This window comes from Lagenorhynchus albirostris, chromosome 6 (genome assembly GCF_949774975.1).
Source record: "Lagenorhynchus albirostris chromosome 6, mLagAlb1.1, whole genome shotgun sequence".
Taxonomy (NCBI): domain Eukaryota; kingdom Metazoa; phylum Chordata; class Mammalia; order Artiodactyla; family Delphinidae; genus Lagenorhynchus; species Lagenorhynchus albirostris.
This window is the reverse complement of record NC_083100.1, coordinates 89,277,864-89,294,332: the sequence shown is the minus strand read 5'-3', so window position 1 is coordinate 89,294,332 and position 16,469 is coordinate 89,277,864. Positions and strand designations below refer to the sequence as shown.

The following is a 16,469-nucleotide window of genomic DNA, read 5'->3' as shown; positions in this document are numbered from 1 at the left end:
CTATTGTTTATAGGGTGTATACTTTTAGTATATCACAAGAGAGTCCACTAAATTTTGGAAAATGTAGTCATATGTATTCATGCAAATTATTAATTTTATAAATTTTTAAAGGTTTTTTGTCAAAATTCTCACTTGGCAACCTAAGACTAATTTCAAAGCTGGTTATGCTGAACTTGTGAGGGCTATATGTTTTCAGCAGTCTGAATCAGTCTTAATGGGCACAAAGAAGAGAGTTGACCATTCAATCATTTTTCCATCAATTTAAACAGAAAATTAAATGATATTGTATTACAGCTTTCAGACCATATAATGAAAAAGTGCAGAGATTATATTTGTTGATTAAGTAGAACCAAAAAAATTCATATAAAATAGATTGCTCATATTCACACTACAAAGGAATATGTTGTTTTTAATTTTAACAAATTCAAAGGTGTCTTATCAGCAGCATTGGTGTAAATTGTACTGTAGTGCAGTTCTTTTTCATAAAAATACCATACAAATGGTCAATCAGTAGTCATCAGCAAAAAATAAAACCCAGAAAACTCAGAAAACAATTGACCAGAAAAAAGATAAAGGAAGAGGTAATGCTGATCCCAAAACAAGTATAATACTGTTGGAACATACAAAAGTAATCCTTACATTTTATACATTTATACAGTATATAAAAGGTATCACTCATTATGCCACTGTCTCTCTTATCCCAATTTCTATTTTCTTTGGAAGCAGTTCTTTCCTTTCATCAACACTTCCTAAGGAGTTTCGACAGTTTTGCCCATCCATATACAATTTCGCATATATCGGATTGGAGTAATTTGTTGGCTGAAGGAGAAAAATAAATATAGTTTTATTACCTGTTTTGACCACATGAATTTGTTATTTTCTATGATGTCTATCTTTTACTGTTAACAACATTTATATGCATTTCATTTAACTTACTAAATAGTAATTATATAAATGTAATTTAAATTCTGTTTACAGGCTTTCGTCGACTTTAGCATTGCTTTAGATAAAAACATAATTGTATGTCTTTCAGTTAACTTGTGAACCTAAGGGGAGCTTTGACATAATATTGAAAGCCTGAAGAAATCTTCATGAAAGCTATATTCACTGCGACTTTATTTAAAAGTACAGAACATTAAACCAAACTGTCTTATTTCCAGTCCATGTTTTCTCCCCTTAATGCTATTGCAGTGGCAGGAAAGATGTGCTGCCATCTTTTTGCTTGGTCATCTAACTGCTTGGTGCTTATAATTTTTCAATATGAAATAAAAAAAAAAAGAAAAATGAAAGTAAACTACATTAGTTGTGTAAACTTTAAAAAATAAAGACAGTATTTTTACTTCAAACAATCTCTATGTACTTATTATTGGAAATATTTTTGGATTCTTCTAAAGAATTGTGAAGGATACATTCATTCTAAGTTTCATAGATACTTGCATCACTTTGAGGTAGAATTGAGACATGCAGAAATGATCTCTTTCATTTGAAAAACATATACAATGTTTATTATTTTAATAGTTGCAACTTAACCTGAAGTTGTTACCTAGTTGGATTTTTAAAATTTTGTCTTTCCAAAATAGAATGTTAAATCTTAGTCATAACAAAGAAATATTATATTTTTTGAGCCATGCAAATGAGACAAACATGATAAAAAAAAGAGAATGAAAAACAGTTGATGGGAGAGAGGTACAAGGGTGAGATCAATCCTAGGAATCTTGATACCTGTCTTTAATCCCTCTTCTTTCCAATATGAACCATGTAACTTTAGGCAAAGCACCTTTCTCTAGAAGCGAGTTACTTAAAAAGTTTTCAAGAATGGTTTCATACACCATTTCTAACTTCTCCATATAATGCCACATTTTGTATTATATTTTTATTTAAAAGGATATCAAATTTGTATATACTAAACAAAGCGTCTTAATAGAAAATAAACCAAGCCAAACATAAATTTAAACTATTCAGCTTAAATTTCTGGCTAGAGATTTCTGTTCTAACAATAGCAAATGCTCATGTTTACTGCTAAGGAGCTTTAACATTTTCAAATTTAGAAGAAGAGATATTCCTACTGAATAACTTGCCGAAAATAACATTTCATATATAATCTTGCATACGCAGGACACTTAAGCCCCCAATTTTCATGCTGTTTTGAAATCTTTTGTTAATTAAAAAAATCATTAAAGATAAGCCCCTAAGTCTAGTAATCATCTTTGATTGTGAGGAGTTCTGTGATGGAATGGGTATGGAATAATGAATTTTCTCTCACCCCAGCGGTTAGTGGTCCTTTCAAATCAGAGTTTAGGTAGCTGGGCAGCGCTGTGTGTGGAAGCTTGAAAGCACTGGTCCCTCCCCCTATATACCTGGGCTGTGTGTAAACAGAGAATTTTAGTTTCTGATCTAATATCATGGAACTGTTTTCATTGATACAAACACATGTTAAGTCATAAAAATAACATAAGATATATTCTTCAGCCCTGGGGCATCAACATTGTGTTCATGGTAGTTTCAATAATTTATGAAAGAACTATTAATATTAGATCTGTGATTCACAGATCATGAATTCATGAATCATCATTCACATTCACATCATGAATATATCAAACCACTGTAACAAGTGAATACTCTATGAAAAACACTTCATCATGAAGGTGGCTTTGGTGTGGCTACCTGCTTTTTAAAATCGTCTATACCTATAAATGTATTTTCTGCAGTTACTTCTTAGGCAACAATTCATATTTACATTTCAAACATCAGGACTTAGCTAGAATCAGCCATCTAAGTCACATTTAGTGTAATTTTGGTCAATCAGAAAATAAGTAAATATATATTTACTGAATGTTATTTGCTAAATACATTAAAAATATATTTGAGGGGCACTGAAGCATAGCTTTATCTTCTTAGAGTAAATATTTAAAAAATTAAATGGAATATTAAAAAGCTAGCCCCTTTAAGTATCCAAAATAGGCTTAGCTCTATCACTAGAAATAAAATGAGGGGGAAAATGAGAACTCTCCCACTCATAAAAAGTGTATAAGGTATATCCTCATCAGTTCATATTATATTTACAGACACTGTATTTTATTCCTAAGAAAAATTCATAGAATATGAGAAGCCTATTATTTAAGATGTCTTTCTCCTTTATAAATTATCAAACAACATGCACAGTATGTTTAGTTTTTCAATTTCGAGTACAAAACACTGAAACTTAGGTTACCAGGGTTTATTTCACAAACAACTTCAAGTGTAGGAGTTAGTAACTGAATTAATAATTTAGAGTAACTAAAAAATTATTTCTAATGAGGAAAAAAGTATACAATATCTTCTGATAGGGTAAAAACTTATCTATGCAATAATGATTGATTTTTTTTCATAGAAATGAATACTTCTTCACTTTCAGGCCACCAATTTTAGGCTTAGAAAGTCCGGCCGTGGATTCAGAACTAGATTGAATATATGGGGACCTATTCAGTTTCTTTGGGAACAGCTGTTGCTCTGAGTGCAAAGCCATGTGATCGTTGCGATTATTTAATATAATGGTGCATTTTGGACAAAATACCTTTAATATATCAGAATATAAATAACCATTTAATGAATGAACAAATAAGCTAAGAAAAATCATACCATACTAGCAAATTGATGCTCTTAATTCAATTGATGCTCTTAAAATATTCTATAATTATCATGAAAAATATTCCGATTATACAGTGAAGGGAATCTTTGCAAGTTTATCTAGATAGTTGTATCATTTATCTATTTCTTATGAAAGCTTCCAAACTGAGCATTCAGTAATATGAACTAATAGAAACTAAAAAAACACTGTGGATTTTTAGGCTATATATATCAATGGTATGTCTCAAATCAATAAGAAGGATATTATAGTAGGTAGAAAAATATTGTTTAAAAGCGATTTGATCACAAACAAATCCAAGCACACAGCTTAGTGGACTCTTCAATAAAACATTATTGGAAATAAAGTACTTATTTTGGCAATGAAATACTGTACTCTTTTTGTTATTAAAAATAAATCAGTAATTTTACACTAGGCTGTATATTTAGATGTGCCAGCACCTCAACACATTTGAATAAGATATTATTTTAAATAAGCTATGTTTATAAACTAAGCGAATAAATAAATATTATTTTCCAAAACATGTTACATTAACTTCGTGCTTCAGGTGAATGCAGTCCACAATTTTATTTTTTCTTTAGAAGAGCCTATAAAATTCAATGCATCCTTAAGTTCTTTAATCTAACTTCAGATAAAAGAAATAATGATGAAATTCAGAACCATTTTATGGAGAAACGACTCAAGAATGTTAGTGCTCACAGTGCTTTACCTTTGCTGGATCCACCATAAAGCCAGGATCTAAAAGACCTCCATCGCTGTGATCATGATCCACCTCATACATGTTGTAAGATGGATTGCCGATTTCTACATTTATTCCTCCATTGATAATAGGTTGTCTTCTTATAGTTTTCGTCCTAGAATAAGTGAACATTGTGTGAGTTATCTAAATATCACAATGTGGTACATGAAACTGTCGTATTTGTAGATTTAATGACATTTTAATATAACTGATGGAACATTCTTAAAATACACTGAAAATAAATGACATTTATTGATTCACAGAGGAACAAAAACTCTGAATGTAATACATTATTTTCCCAAATTATTTAGATTTAACAATAAAAAATGCACTTGGAACATATTCCTTGTAAATAGCTAATACCACATTAGTTGAAACTGAATATTCACTAATCAATTGCCCTTTAAAATTCTACTTTCTCCCTTTCGTTCCTGAAAAACGTCTATAAAAAAATAGTGATAAACTTTCAATCCTCAAGTCATGTGGCTAAAATCCTCTTTTACATAATTCAAAAACGGACTCGTGGGGCTTCCCTGTTGGCGCAGTGGCTGAGAGTCCGCCTGCCGATGCAGGGGAAACGGGTTCATGCACCGGTCCGGGAAGATCCCACATGCCGCGGAGCGGCTGGGCCCGTAAGCCATGGCCGCTGAGCCTGCGCATCCGGAGCCTGTGCTCCGCAACGGGAGAGGCCACAACAGTGAGAGGCCCATGTACCGCAAAAAACAAACAAACAAACCAAACCAAACCAAAACAAAAAAAAAACGGACTCACAAACTCTAGCTTCCAGATAATAACCCCACAGACAACTCACTCCTTATAGATCTTTTACCTGCATATTCAAATAATGACACTTCCAGTAATATATAAAATCAACAAATATGTAATCTGTGAATAAAATGCACAATTTGTGACATACAATACATAGTCATTATCATTTTATTGACATTACTAATCTTACACATTAATATTATAAAATGCTCTTTAGAGACGCTTGCTATTTCAAGGAAAAACTACCACAAATGTAAAATTCTATTGAATGTTTAATAACTCCCTTGTTATTTTTGTTGGAATATGCAAATGCAGCCATTCCATCAATATAACATAAGGGAAAGGTTGTCTAAATTATAATCACTTAAAATGAAGTAGAGGGATAAAATGGTTCAAAAAACATAGAATTCAGCAGTTGGAATATGTAAATCATACTTTAAGAAATTTTCTTAAGAAAAATCAGTTTCTGTAACTATTTGTGTAATTTATTTACTGTTGGTCTAGAACCTTGCATCTTACCTTCGTTTTCTTTTACAAAGCACTAAACCAATTACCAAGGTGGTTATCAAAGTCACCAAGAGGACGAGAGGCACAATGATGGCTATGCTTCCTGAAAAAGAAATGAATGAATAGATGAACACATAAATAAAATGAAGACAAGATTGATATAACTGAACACTTTATTACACCAAATCATTTGACAATTGACATAATAAAAATAAAGCTTAGGCCAAATATCTATATTCCTAGTTCATAACTACATTACTGGAAAATCACTTTCTTATTAAATACTTGATCTGCTGGAAATGTTTCTTCAGATATCTTTCCTTTATATGTTACCATTAAATACCCTGAGGTTAGAAATACTGACTTCTTTGTCAATCTGACTCTGATTCTCACCAGACACATTTATTTGCAATGACATAAGTAAAGAAACTGTGACTGAACACACATTTCCACAATTTCCCTGGCCATATTTCCACCCTTAGTTTTTTTCCTTCAGCTATAAATACTCCCTGGCCATAAGTACATGTGGCAAGTTAGATGGCAGTCTGGTAAAACAAAAGGGGTAACAGTTTTGGATTTGGATGGACATAGGCCTAAATATCAGTTTCACCACCTACCTGAAGTGAGACCTTGGAAAAGTTATTTAAAATTTGAGGCTCATGCTCTTTACCTGTTAAAATAGAGACATGAAGACCTACCACATAGGGCTCTTGGCTTGATTCAACAAAATAGGGGGACAAAGTGGATTCTCTTTCTCAAATGCCAGTTCCAGAATATTTTCAGCAAACCACATTTAAGTGTTTGGCTTATGTTGTAAATGTCCACTTTCCCTCTTTATAAGAATGATCTAGGTTGTATCACTCATCTTCAAAATGGAATAACAGATCTATGGAATAGATTTTCAAAAGTGGTCATAGAAAGTGGATCTTAGTTTTTATGCAGCTGAGCATAGGGGAGAAGTAAAACTGAGGAGAAACTCTGCCCTGCTCTCCATTTCTAGGTTGGCAATAAGAGCAATCTTTTTTTTCTAAAGAAGAAGGAGACGATACCCTTTTACTGATGATGCGTTCCACAGTAAGATACACCTAGGGTCATATGTCACTTATGCAGGAAGAAAACTGAATGCAAGCGTTGCCTAATAACAGGAGAGTATTAAGAAGCTCTATCAAGTACCTAAATCTCATGTTTCCAACAGACAAATATCTAGTGCCCATAAGACAAGTCTTTGTCTATTTGGAATAAGTATCTCATTGATTCTGTCAAGTCAGCTTAATCATTGGCTAAACTGAGAAACACAGCAACACCCAAACTAACTGAAATTTAATGTGAGGATCTTGAATGGTTCAGGAATGAAACGTTAATAGTTATTAAATATATGAATTTTCCTCTGCATATACATGTACATGTAAAATACTGTGGTAGAAATTAATGGTAATAGTAAGCATGATAAGCAGCTGCTTAGGGAATTTAAAATAGAAATATAGATCAGTTTTAACAGCTCTAGCCACAGATATCTGTGTGAGGTAGTACGTATTGCAGATCATTTACCAAAATACCAAAAAGTCTTTATTAAGGAAATGTCATATATAAGATAATCTTTCAATTTGGAACTTCAAAAATAACTTGACTAAAATGACCAAATAACTCTTTTCCATGCAAGAAAAAATATGGCTTGCCTTCTTTAGTCAGTTTCTGAAATGTAAACCTCATTTTATTTTTTTCATGCTGTTACCAGCACTATATGATTTAGTGAGTTTGATATTACATTACCTCCTTGGTTTTGGGAAAGTGAACTTTATATGAATGTGTAATTTATTAATAATTAATGTAAGTGGAGAATCTGGCACCTTGGATAGTAATTAACATTTGTTCACAAATTTTAAATACCAGTGAACAGCTTGATTTCTTCATAAACTGACTTCAACTGATTGATCACAACTTTATAAATATCCTCACTTCATCATTTATATTTTTTTCTGCTAAAATTTGTGGTAAATATGTAGGTTTAAAATATATATCAATACTAGCTTTAAGGTATATAAAGTTACTTTCCCCTCAAAGCAATTATAAATTATTTAGAATATTAGATTTTATTTGTTCTACATAGTTTCTTTTATTCTTATTAGGTAGAAATGCTGTTAATTATGCATGCTAGAAAACAAAGAACTTTGTTTTTCTTTTTCCCATGACAGATGGCAGTTCCAATCCCTCACGTTACAGCCCTCTGTTTAAGAGCCTAGCATTCTTATAAGTTTATATAAGCCATCAAGGTAACTGTGATAATGCTCAGTATAGCCAGTAAATAATAAAGGGTGGCAATTTGGCAAGTTATTCTTTATTTTTTGTAAATTAGTTTATATTCATAGAAACAACTAGCAAATATATATATTATTAGAATATAGTATAGATATTTATCAAAATAAGTATTTTTTCCAAGCAGTATATACGGCAGTAAATATCATATTGTAACATATAACAGTCAAGATCTATTGTAGGTGATGTTTTTGATAGTATATTTTTGGTGGACTGTCCTAAACAGATTAAAAAAAAAAAAGCACACTCTGAACTTGTTATTGGGTGGAGGGGAAATCTCAACAAACTTCTCACAGAAAATAGAGCCAGTCCTTCTTTGCCACGTTGTACTGTAGCCTCATTATATAATGCTTTTCCATTTGAAGGAAGAACTGTCTTATCAAACTGTTATGTTGAGGAGACCCCCTCAATGGGAGAGGCAGTACAGCATCACAGTTGATATAACAGATTCTGGAGCCAGGCTACCTCAAATTTGAACCTCAAAGGTCAAATCTCAGCTTACTAGCAGCACGCGCTTGGGCAAATTTCTATTCTTTGAGTTTACACATTTATAAAATGAGTGTTGTCATTAATATATACCTCATAGTAATGTAAATAGAATTGTGTCTATTACACAGAAAGTGCTAATACATGTTTATTAACTAATTCAAAATACATATTGCCATATGACTCTGTGTATGCCTCTATGTATGCACTTTTCACCATATGTTGTAGAGATCAGTTTATTTGTAACTTGAGGGCATAAGCTATCTATCTTTGTTTTGCAGATAGCACAGTGCCTAGGATATCATAGGGACTATACATTCAGTTCTCATTTAGCAGATATATTTTAAGTGTTGCTATACTCCACACACTCAACATTTACTCTACTTTGCACTGGGGATAGAAACGTCCCTCCTCTCATCTTGTTTGATGTATATTAGAAGATGACAAACACATGGGTTTATTTAGCACAGTGATAAGCACTACCCTAGTGAAAGTATGTATTGCTCTGAAAACATAGAGGAGTAGTATCCGGCTAGATCTGGGATAGAGGAGGACGACTGGTGTGCCTTTGAGACCTGAGGGATGAGTTCCATAAAAGAGAATGCAGGTTGAGTGGAGGAGGAGATATTGAATTAACCTAGGGAGAGAAATATGAAAACCTGGAGGAGAAAAGATCAGGGAACAGCAGTCTGAATGGCGAGTAGAGCAGAGGGTGGTAGAAGGAGATGTGGCTGTAGAGGAAAGCAAAGGGGATGTTAGGAAGGGCTGTGTAAGCTACATAAATGAGCCGGGAATTTATGCTATTAAAAAACAGGATGATGTTGAAGGAAAATTAGGAAGTCATATCTATGGACTATATTATCTAACTTAACTTAAAAAAGAAGGAAGGTTAAGAGTGACACTTAAGTGTTGCTTGGATAACCAGGTAGATTTTGCAGCTATGTGTATAGACAGGAAGGCAAAACAAGGTGTATAAAAATGGCTGGTTGAGTGGGAGAAGGGGATGAGATCATTTGGGGAACTTCAGATTCCTGTAGTATAGAGATACAGATATATAGATATAGACAGAGATGACATCAATATGGATACAGCAGTTGTGCAGTGGGATATGTGTCTCAGCCTCAGAAGAGAAACCAGGATTGAGGATAGAAATTTGGGAGTAATTAACAAAGAGTTGAAAACCGAGATCAAGGAATTATGGATTGCCAAGGAGAATATATGTAGTGGTATGTGGAAAATGAGATAACTAGAAGAGATAAAAAAGTATCTCACAAAGAAGACAGAGTTGTTTCAAGAGGTTGGGAGGGAAACCAGAAGAGTTTACTCTCATGAAAGTTAAAGAAACAATTTTTTATTTATCGAAGTTATAGTAGAAAAATATAAGCTTAAATTATATCATTACAATTGACCTCTTTTGACTTGCTGCTATATATTCTGCTCTTAAGTTTATGTTTACATATATGTATAAATGTGTGTCTCTCTCTCTATATATAGTGATTTGGATGATGTTTCTTAAGCATTTTGATAAACTGTTATTTTAAAAATCATAAAGAACATATCATGTTCCAAACTTAGCAAAGATTATCCTTCCAGTGATCTTTGAGAGGCTGCTTATCATCCTGGTCATGTATAATCATCCTCACTTTGTACCACTCTCACTCTTGTCCCCTTGGTGTCAGTACACTGATTTTCTTTCAGTCCCTTGAACATGTTTAGCTCTTTCCTACTCTAGCGTTCTTGTATCTGCTGTTTCTTTTGTTTGAAATACACTTAGCGTCTCCTCCCCTTTTTAATCATTCAAGTCTGAGCTTAAGTATCACCATCTCAGAGAAATCACTCCTGACCTCAGTTCTCCCCTAACATTCTCTATTTCTGTGTCTTTTTTACTTCCTTCACAGATCCAATCAAGACTCATAATTATTTTCTATGTGTTTACTTATTTGCTTGCTTTCTTCTTTAACTATTTTTTTTATCCCTCTGGCACCTCAGTTTCATGAGAAGAGGCACTGACTATTTTTTTTTTTTTTTTTTTTGCTGTACGCGGGCCTCTCACTGTTGTGGCCTCTCCCGTTGTGAAGCACAGGCTCCGGATGCGCAGGCTCAGCGGCCATGGCTCACGGGCCCAGCCTCTCCGCGGCATGTGGGATCTTCCTGGACCGGGGCACGAACCCGTGTCCCCTGCATCGGCAGGCGGACTCTCAACCACTGTGCCACCAGGGAAGCCCTGACTATCTTATTCACTGATTCATCCCTGGGATCTAGACATTACTCGACACTTAGTAGAGGCTCAATAAATACTTGCTTTTGGATAATTAGGACAGAGGCATTATTTTGTTGCATTTTCTCTATATATTTGCAATTTATAGTTATAATTCCTTGGTATAACATAATTAATTTTTTTTCTGTTTTAAAACATGACGGTATAAAAGACATGAGGATAAAGTAGGAAAATAGAAGATATGAATAACCCCCTAACAGATATCACATTTCTGTTGTCACTACAGTAAAATACAGCATCATTACATTACTGCCCCACAAATGCTGAGTATATTTTTATCCTCCTTAAATTTAGCACATATGAATAGCATAATCCAAACATTGAGCATCCACTCCCTTAAAACTTTAGGTAAATCTAAAACAGGAGTATAAAATAAATATTTAATCATCCTCAGTTTAAAACTCTTCCAAATAACTTCAGAAAAGTGTCTGCTTTTTCAAGTGGAAACTAAGCAGAAAGTTCTAGAATAATAGATCCACTTAATTCCACAGGCAGGCTGATCTTTAGATACTTTCAACCGCAAGGGGCAGAGAACATCAGTATGACTACTCAGAGATGATTAAGAAAGCCGCTCATCAATTAGAAAGGTAAATCTCGTGCCAGTTGATAGCAGTTAGGCTGAGAGAGGCAGTATATTCCTGATTGTGCCGAGGTCCAATGATTATGGAATGCTTCACTGTAAGTGGAAATGCAGATTTGAAAACACATTCCTAAAGTATCCATCTTTCTTATTGAACAGATTACTTTTGCCCAAGTTCGGGGATGATTTGACAACCATTCAAAACCACTGGACTTTACCTGAGAAAATAAAAATAGCCCTCCTACCTTAGGAAGGATCAGTTTAACTACCTTTTCTCTCCTTTCAGAGTTACTGAGGCAAGTTTCTCTAAGCGCAAATGTCTGATAAGTACCTTTTAACAGAGTCATTATGTGGTCAACTTTGCTCAAATCTGAGATAATTTGACATTTGCATAGCTAATAGCCCTTTCAATGTGCATTGATACTTCCATTAAATGTAATGACTTTAAATCAGTGATGGAAGAAAGAGCATCAGAATCTTTGGAAAAAGGGTTACAACTACTTGCAACTCCTCCTTCCATGGGATAGTTCCTATTTTAGAACGGTTGCATGTAATTAGAGGCATTTTTCTTATAAGGGGGCTTGTTGCCAATGCAAATGGTTGGCAACATCACCTTTCAATAAATACATCTGGCACACCCCTCCTCAAAATCATCTTCCAAACACGAAATTTTCCCTTGTAGATGGACCTTATATATAAATTGAAAATTCAATTGACATTCTACTCTGTTTCCTTCTTTCAGAAAATTTTATCAATATTTAAAATTGTTTTGATTCTCTAAAAGACTAAGTTTTTAATTTATCTTAGATAATTGAGAAGTTATCATAAAAGAAAGCCTAAAGTACCATGACTTCATTAATTCTCAACTTATTACTTCAGTATGTTCTACAGGTTGGTAACTCAAATGCATTTTTTCATTATAAAAATGCTCTTAATGATGGTTGAGTCTTATAACTGGTTCACAAAATCATATAAATTAGTATTCCTCCAGAATTGTTAGTACTAATGTTAGTATGATCCTGGAAGAGAGAGAAGAGAGTATTTTTTTTCTTTTGCTCTTCTTCTGCAATATCAAATTAGGCAAGGTATATTTTCCCACATCTCCTATATTTTATGAATCAATTCCTCAAATCCTAGTGCCCTATTCCTACAAGTACGTGTCCATAGTTTTGCTACAGTATTCTCCCTTCCCTTCCTAAAGACAACACACAAATTCTAAGGTAACACCATATGCTCCATGACCAGAATCACGTATCTCACTTTTCCAAATGCAAAGACTCATTTCTAAGGTTATTTATTCTATACCTATTTGCCATTTTTCAAAGATGGTCATCCTTACTAGCCCAAGTTAATCTCTAAATGGTGGAACTTTAGACAATGTCACTTGAAGGATTTCAAGCAATGATAAATTATTTGGGGACAGGCACAACAAACAAGTAGATCAGCAAACACTGGGAGCCTATGTCTAAGGTACAAAAATCATATACTTTTGATTTTGATAATGTCTTTCTTTTTTCACAAATTCCATAGTATATTTTTTGTTTGTTTTCATGTATGCTCTCTCACCAGCAGTGAAAGACTAGAGAAAAATTGCTAAGTAAGCATTCATAAATCAGAGGTATTACTTTTTCTCTTCAAGAATATATTTACCCACTTGATAGTTATTCCAGATTTCTCAAAAATTTTCCACTCATTAGCGATAGTATGTGTGAATTGGGAAACTTTATGTAAGACTTTTGTTGTGAAAATCTTTATAAAATCATTTAAAATTGTTGGAACACACACACATAGACACAAAATATTGATGTAGATAAAATTTCATATCAGGGACCTGTCCTAAGACTACAGCTACACACACAAAAAAACTTGTAAAATGTTGCTACATTTTAATATACTTCAAAACCAGTACTTTAAAGATAAGGAAGCAATGAATCAACTATGCTCCTTATTAAAAATTGCTTGTTAACATACTTCATCACTTTGAGACTAATCAAGTTTGTTTTTCCACAACACACTGAATGCACTTCAAGAAAAATACTCTAATTAAAACATGAAATTACTTTTCTTCCTCAAGCATTCTCACATCCATTGTGATATTTGCAGACTTTGCAGCTGACGCACATTTCCGAAGAAAAGCTTAAGCTAGGTTTACAGATGTGTGTTCTGAAAACTGCCAAAGTTTGAGATGAACCCTCACAGCCTAAAAGCGCACATAACGCTGGATCCTGTCACCAGGTGAGAGCTCAGTGCTGCTTCTTTCAAAAAACATATGGATTGCAGATCTCTTGCAAAATTCCATAAAGGAGATTTTCCAAGACTCAGTTCCCACAATAATGGTATAAAAAGAAAACAATGCTTTCTATACTATGTGGAACACCCAAGATATTAATCTGAGAAACTTACTTGTGCTGATATGATCAGATTTGCTGCTCTTTGGGGCTGGCCTCTCACACTGTGTGCCTGACCAGTTGGTGGAACATCTAGAAAGATAAAAACAAACAAAAAAATCAGTGAGTAACAAAACCCACAAGTCTGCTAATGTAGTAACTTTAACCAAATGAAATGAAGGAAGAGCCTGCTATCACAGATTCATGAATTTTAGATAGAGATTTCTGCTAATTTCCTGCATATTGTCAGTATGCTGAGGGTAACTTCAATTGGACTTCACTTGTTAAAATACTTTTTAAAATTTAAAGTAATTTTTCTTTATTCTATGTTAAACTTAAAATTGGCATATTTTATAACAAAACTGAAATTTTAATTAAGAATTGAGATTAATTTGAGACGTACTGAAAATTATGCCACTATAAAAATTGAGTTTGCCTGTCAAGCAAATCCTTCTTTACTAAGTTTCTGTGATTTATTTTTTCTGGTTCTAAATTCAGAGTGGAACTAACAACCAAACAGCAAATGGTCATATGTCTCATAGTTCAAACTGCACAGTTTTTACTCTTTTAATCAGAGACAGGGAAATATAGTGCTTTCCCATTTAAGACCATGCTTCTATTCCCATGAAACCAAGACAATATGCCCAAGTTTTCATTCAGAGAAGTTGTCTTTCCCATACAGGAACCATGACATTATGATGGGAAGTCTTGCAGAGGATTAAAATAATAGATTTGATTAAAATCCTTCATTTAAACATAAATCACAACCATATAATTAGCTGATTGTATCAAAATAAATGCTGGAATGGTTTTAGCTATGTTTGAACAATGTCTGCTAGCTAACACAAGATGCCTCCATGCATCTGTCAGAGAAAATCCATAGAGAAACAATTTAATTGGCTTCAGTTCTTATTTAAAATGACTGTCAAATACCACCACATCACAAGTAGTTGTACACAGTAAAAGAACCGCTTCCAGAACTATTCCAAGTAGATATCTTTGGGCATGGTGGCCAAACTAAATAACTGCCATGGGTGGGTCTCTTCCAATTCTGTCATAGCCAATTCAAGTAGCTGAAGCTGTTTGGGAACTAGGCTTCTATGATGCCATGTGAATTATTTGTGTTATTTGTGAAGACAGTATCGGGTGTCCTAACACAGGGCAAAATCTCATAAAATCATCATATTGACAAACTCAAGTTACAAAAAGAAAAATTTGTTTCATAAAAGCATACATTAACTTCAGAATAATGGACAGCAATGTTACTATTCAAGAATATAGTTATTTGATTAATAATGATATTATAAAACTATGAGTATGGATCATGATTTCAATGAAAATTAATATCATTATATTATTATTAGGTCATCACTCATGCATTATCCTGATTTTTTATTTAGATCCTTTATAAAAAGCTTACATATATATTTTCTATACATCACATTTATTATATACCATACTACAAGTAAATCATTAAAATAGGTAAATAAATTTTAAGGCCAGGTCTATGACGCTGTCTGTATTACTGAAGTGAGGTAATGAAATGAGCATATTTCAAATAATTATAATAAAGTGAACAACCAATAAAATCATTGATTTAAAAAAATCTGTTTTCTCCCTTAGTTGTGGTTTTGCAGTTGAATGTTCTAGAAAATTGTTCCAGTTCTTCAGTTCCTAATTCTTGACACAGTCCAAAGATAATTCAAAATAAGATGTTTAGGCAAATTTTGCAAACATCATTAGAATGAATCCTAATCATTGCAAAAGTCTTTTTGTTCTTTGTAGCTTTACATTTGTCAAATTTTCTAATTGACCACTGAGGATATTTTACATGCTCCAGTGAAAAAAATAATACTGATTGCTTGGTAATTTTATTATATAACCGATGTGTACAAAGCTATTTTAAAATTAAAATATCAAAATTTGCTCTTTACATTACCTCCTTTGAAAAAACAACAGTAACAACAGCAACCTAAATCAGGTTCATGTTAAGCAAGAGAAATGATCTGAGATATATTTTGTTGTGTTAATAGAGATAAGAACATCTGGGGCTCATCATAACAGTGAGATGCTTAGAAGTCAGAATATGGAATTGCTCAGGAATTGGAGGAATAAATGCTAATTGATAAGATGTTCTGATATGAGCATCATGTGTTTTAAGTATTTTAGGAAGTTATTAAAAATATGCCTTTAGAACTCCAGAAGGGCAGAGAGAGATTTTTAAACAAAGAAGATCAGGATACTGTGATTTTTATTCCAAACTCTGAAATTATTTAAGTAGGACAGGTGGTATTTATTAACAGTATTGAGTAATTTTCTGTTTTATCCATAGCTTGGAACCCAGTACTTATATTAGATAAAATATATCACTTGCTAGTGGTCGTGATGCTCCCCTCTTTTGCATTGTGGAAGCACACTTAACTTCTTAGCTTTCAGGGAATATTTTGTTTATTACATACTGGAAATAACTCTCAAAGACTGTGCTGGAGAAATAATTTTAACAGTTCTGCATCTTAATCAACTGATGATCACCTTGCAATTTTCCCTATACTCCTTATAAAATAATGCTTTATGGCCAAATATAAAATATGTTCCACTTGTCTACATTTGTTCCAGTTTAAAAAAAAAATCTCTTTTGAGATATTAAATCAAATAGAAGTCATTATTCTTGTTGCCTACCTTACAAAACTACAACTTAAGGCATTTGCTGCTCCACAAGTACTTCCTCCAATAGTTGATTTAAGACCAAGTATTTTTACTGTCTTTATAGAAATTCATAAATCTTC

General features: G+C 33.1%; 1 protein-coding gene across 1 annotated transcript in view; it reads right to left on the bottom strand.

The window, feature by feature from the left end:
• Positions 1-678: 678 nt before the first annotated feature.
• Positions 679-16,469, bottom strand: part of LRP1B (LDL receptor related protein 1B) — a 1,442,028-nt gene continuing 1,426,237 nt past the window's right edge. The window contains exons 87-91 of the mRNA XM_060151186.1: positions 13,700-13,776; positions 5,652-5,742; positions 4,335-4,479; positions 2,264-2,362; positions 679-819 (exon numbers count right to left, since the gene is read on the bottom strand). Coding sequence (XP_060007169.1) covers positions 679-819; positions 2,264-2,362; positions 4,335-4,479; positions 5,652-5,742; positions 13,700-13,776 — 553 coding nt within the window. The remainder of the gene's footprint in view (positions 820-2,263; positions 2,363-4,334; positions 4,480-5,651; positions 5,743-13,699; positions 13,777-16,469) is intronic.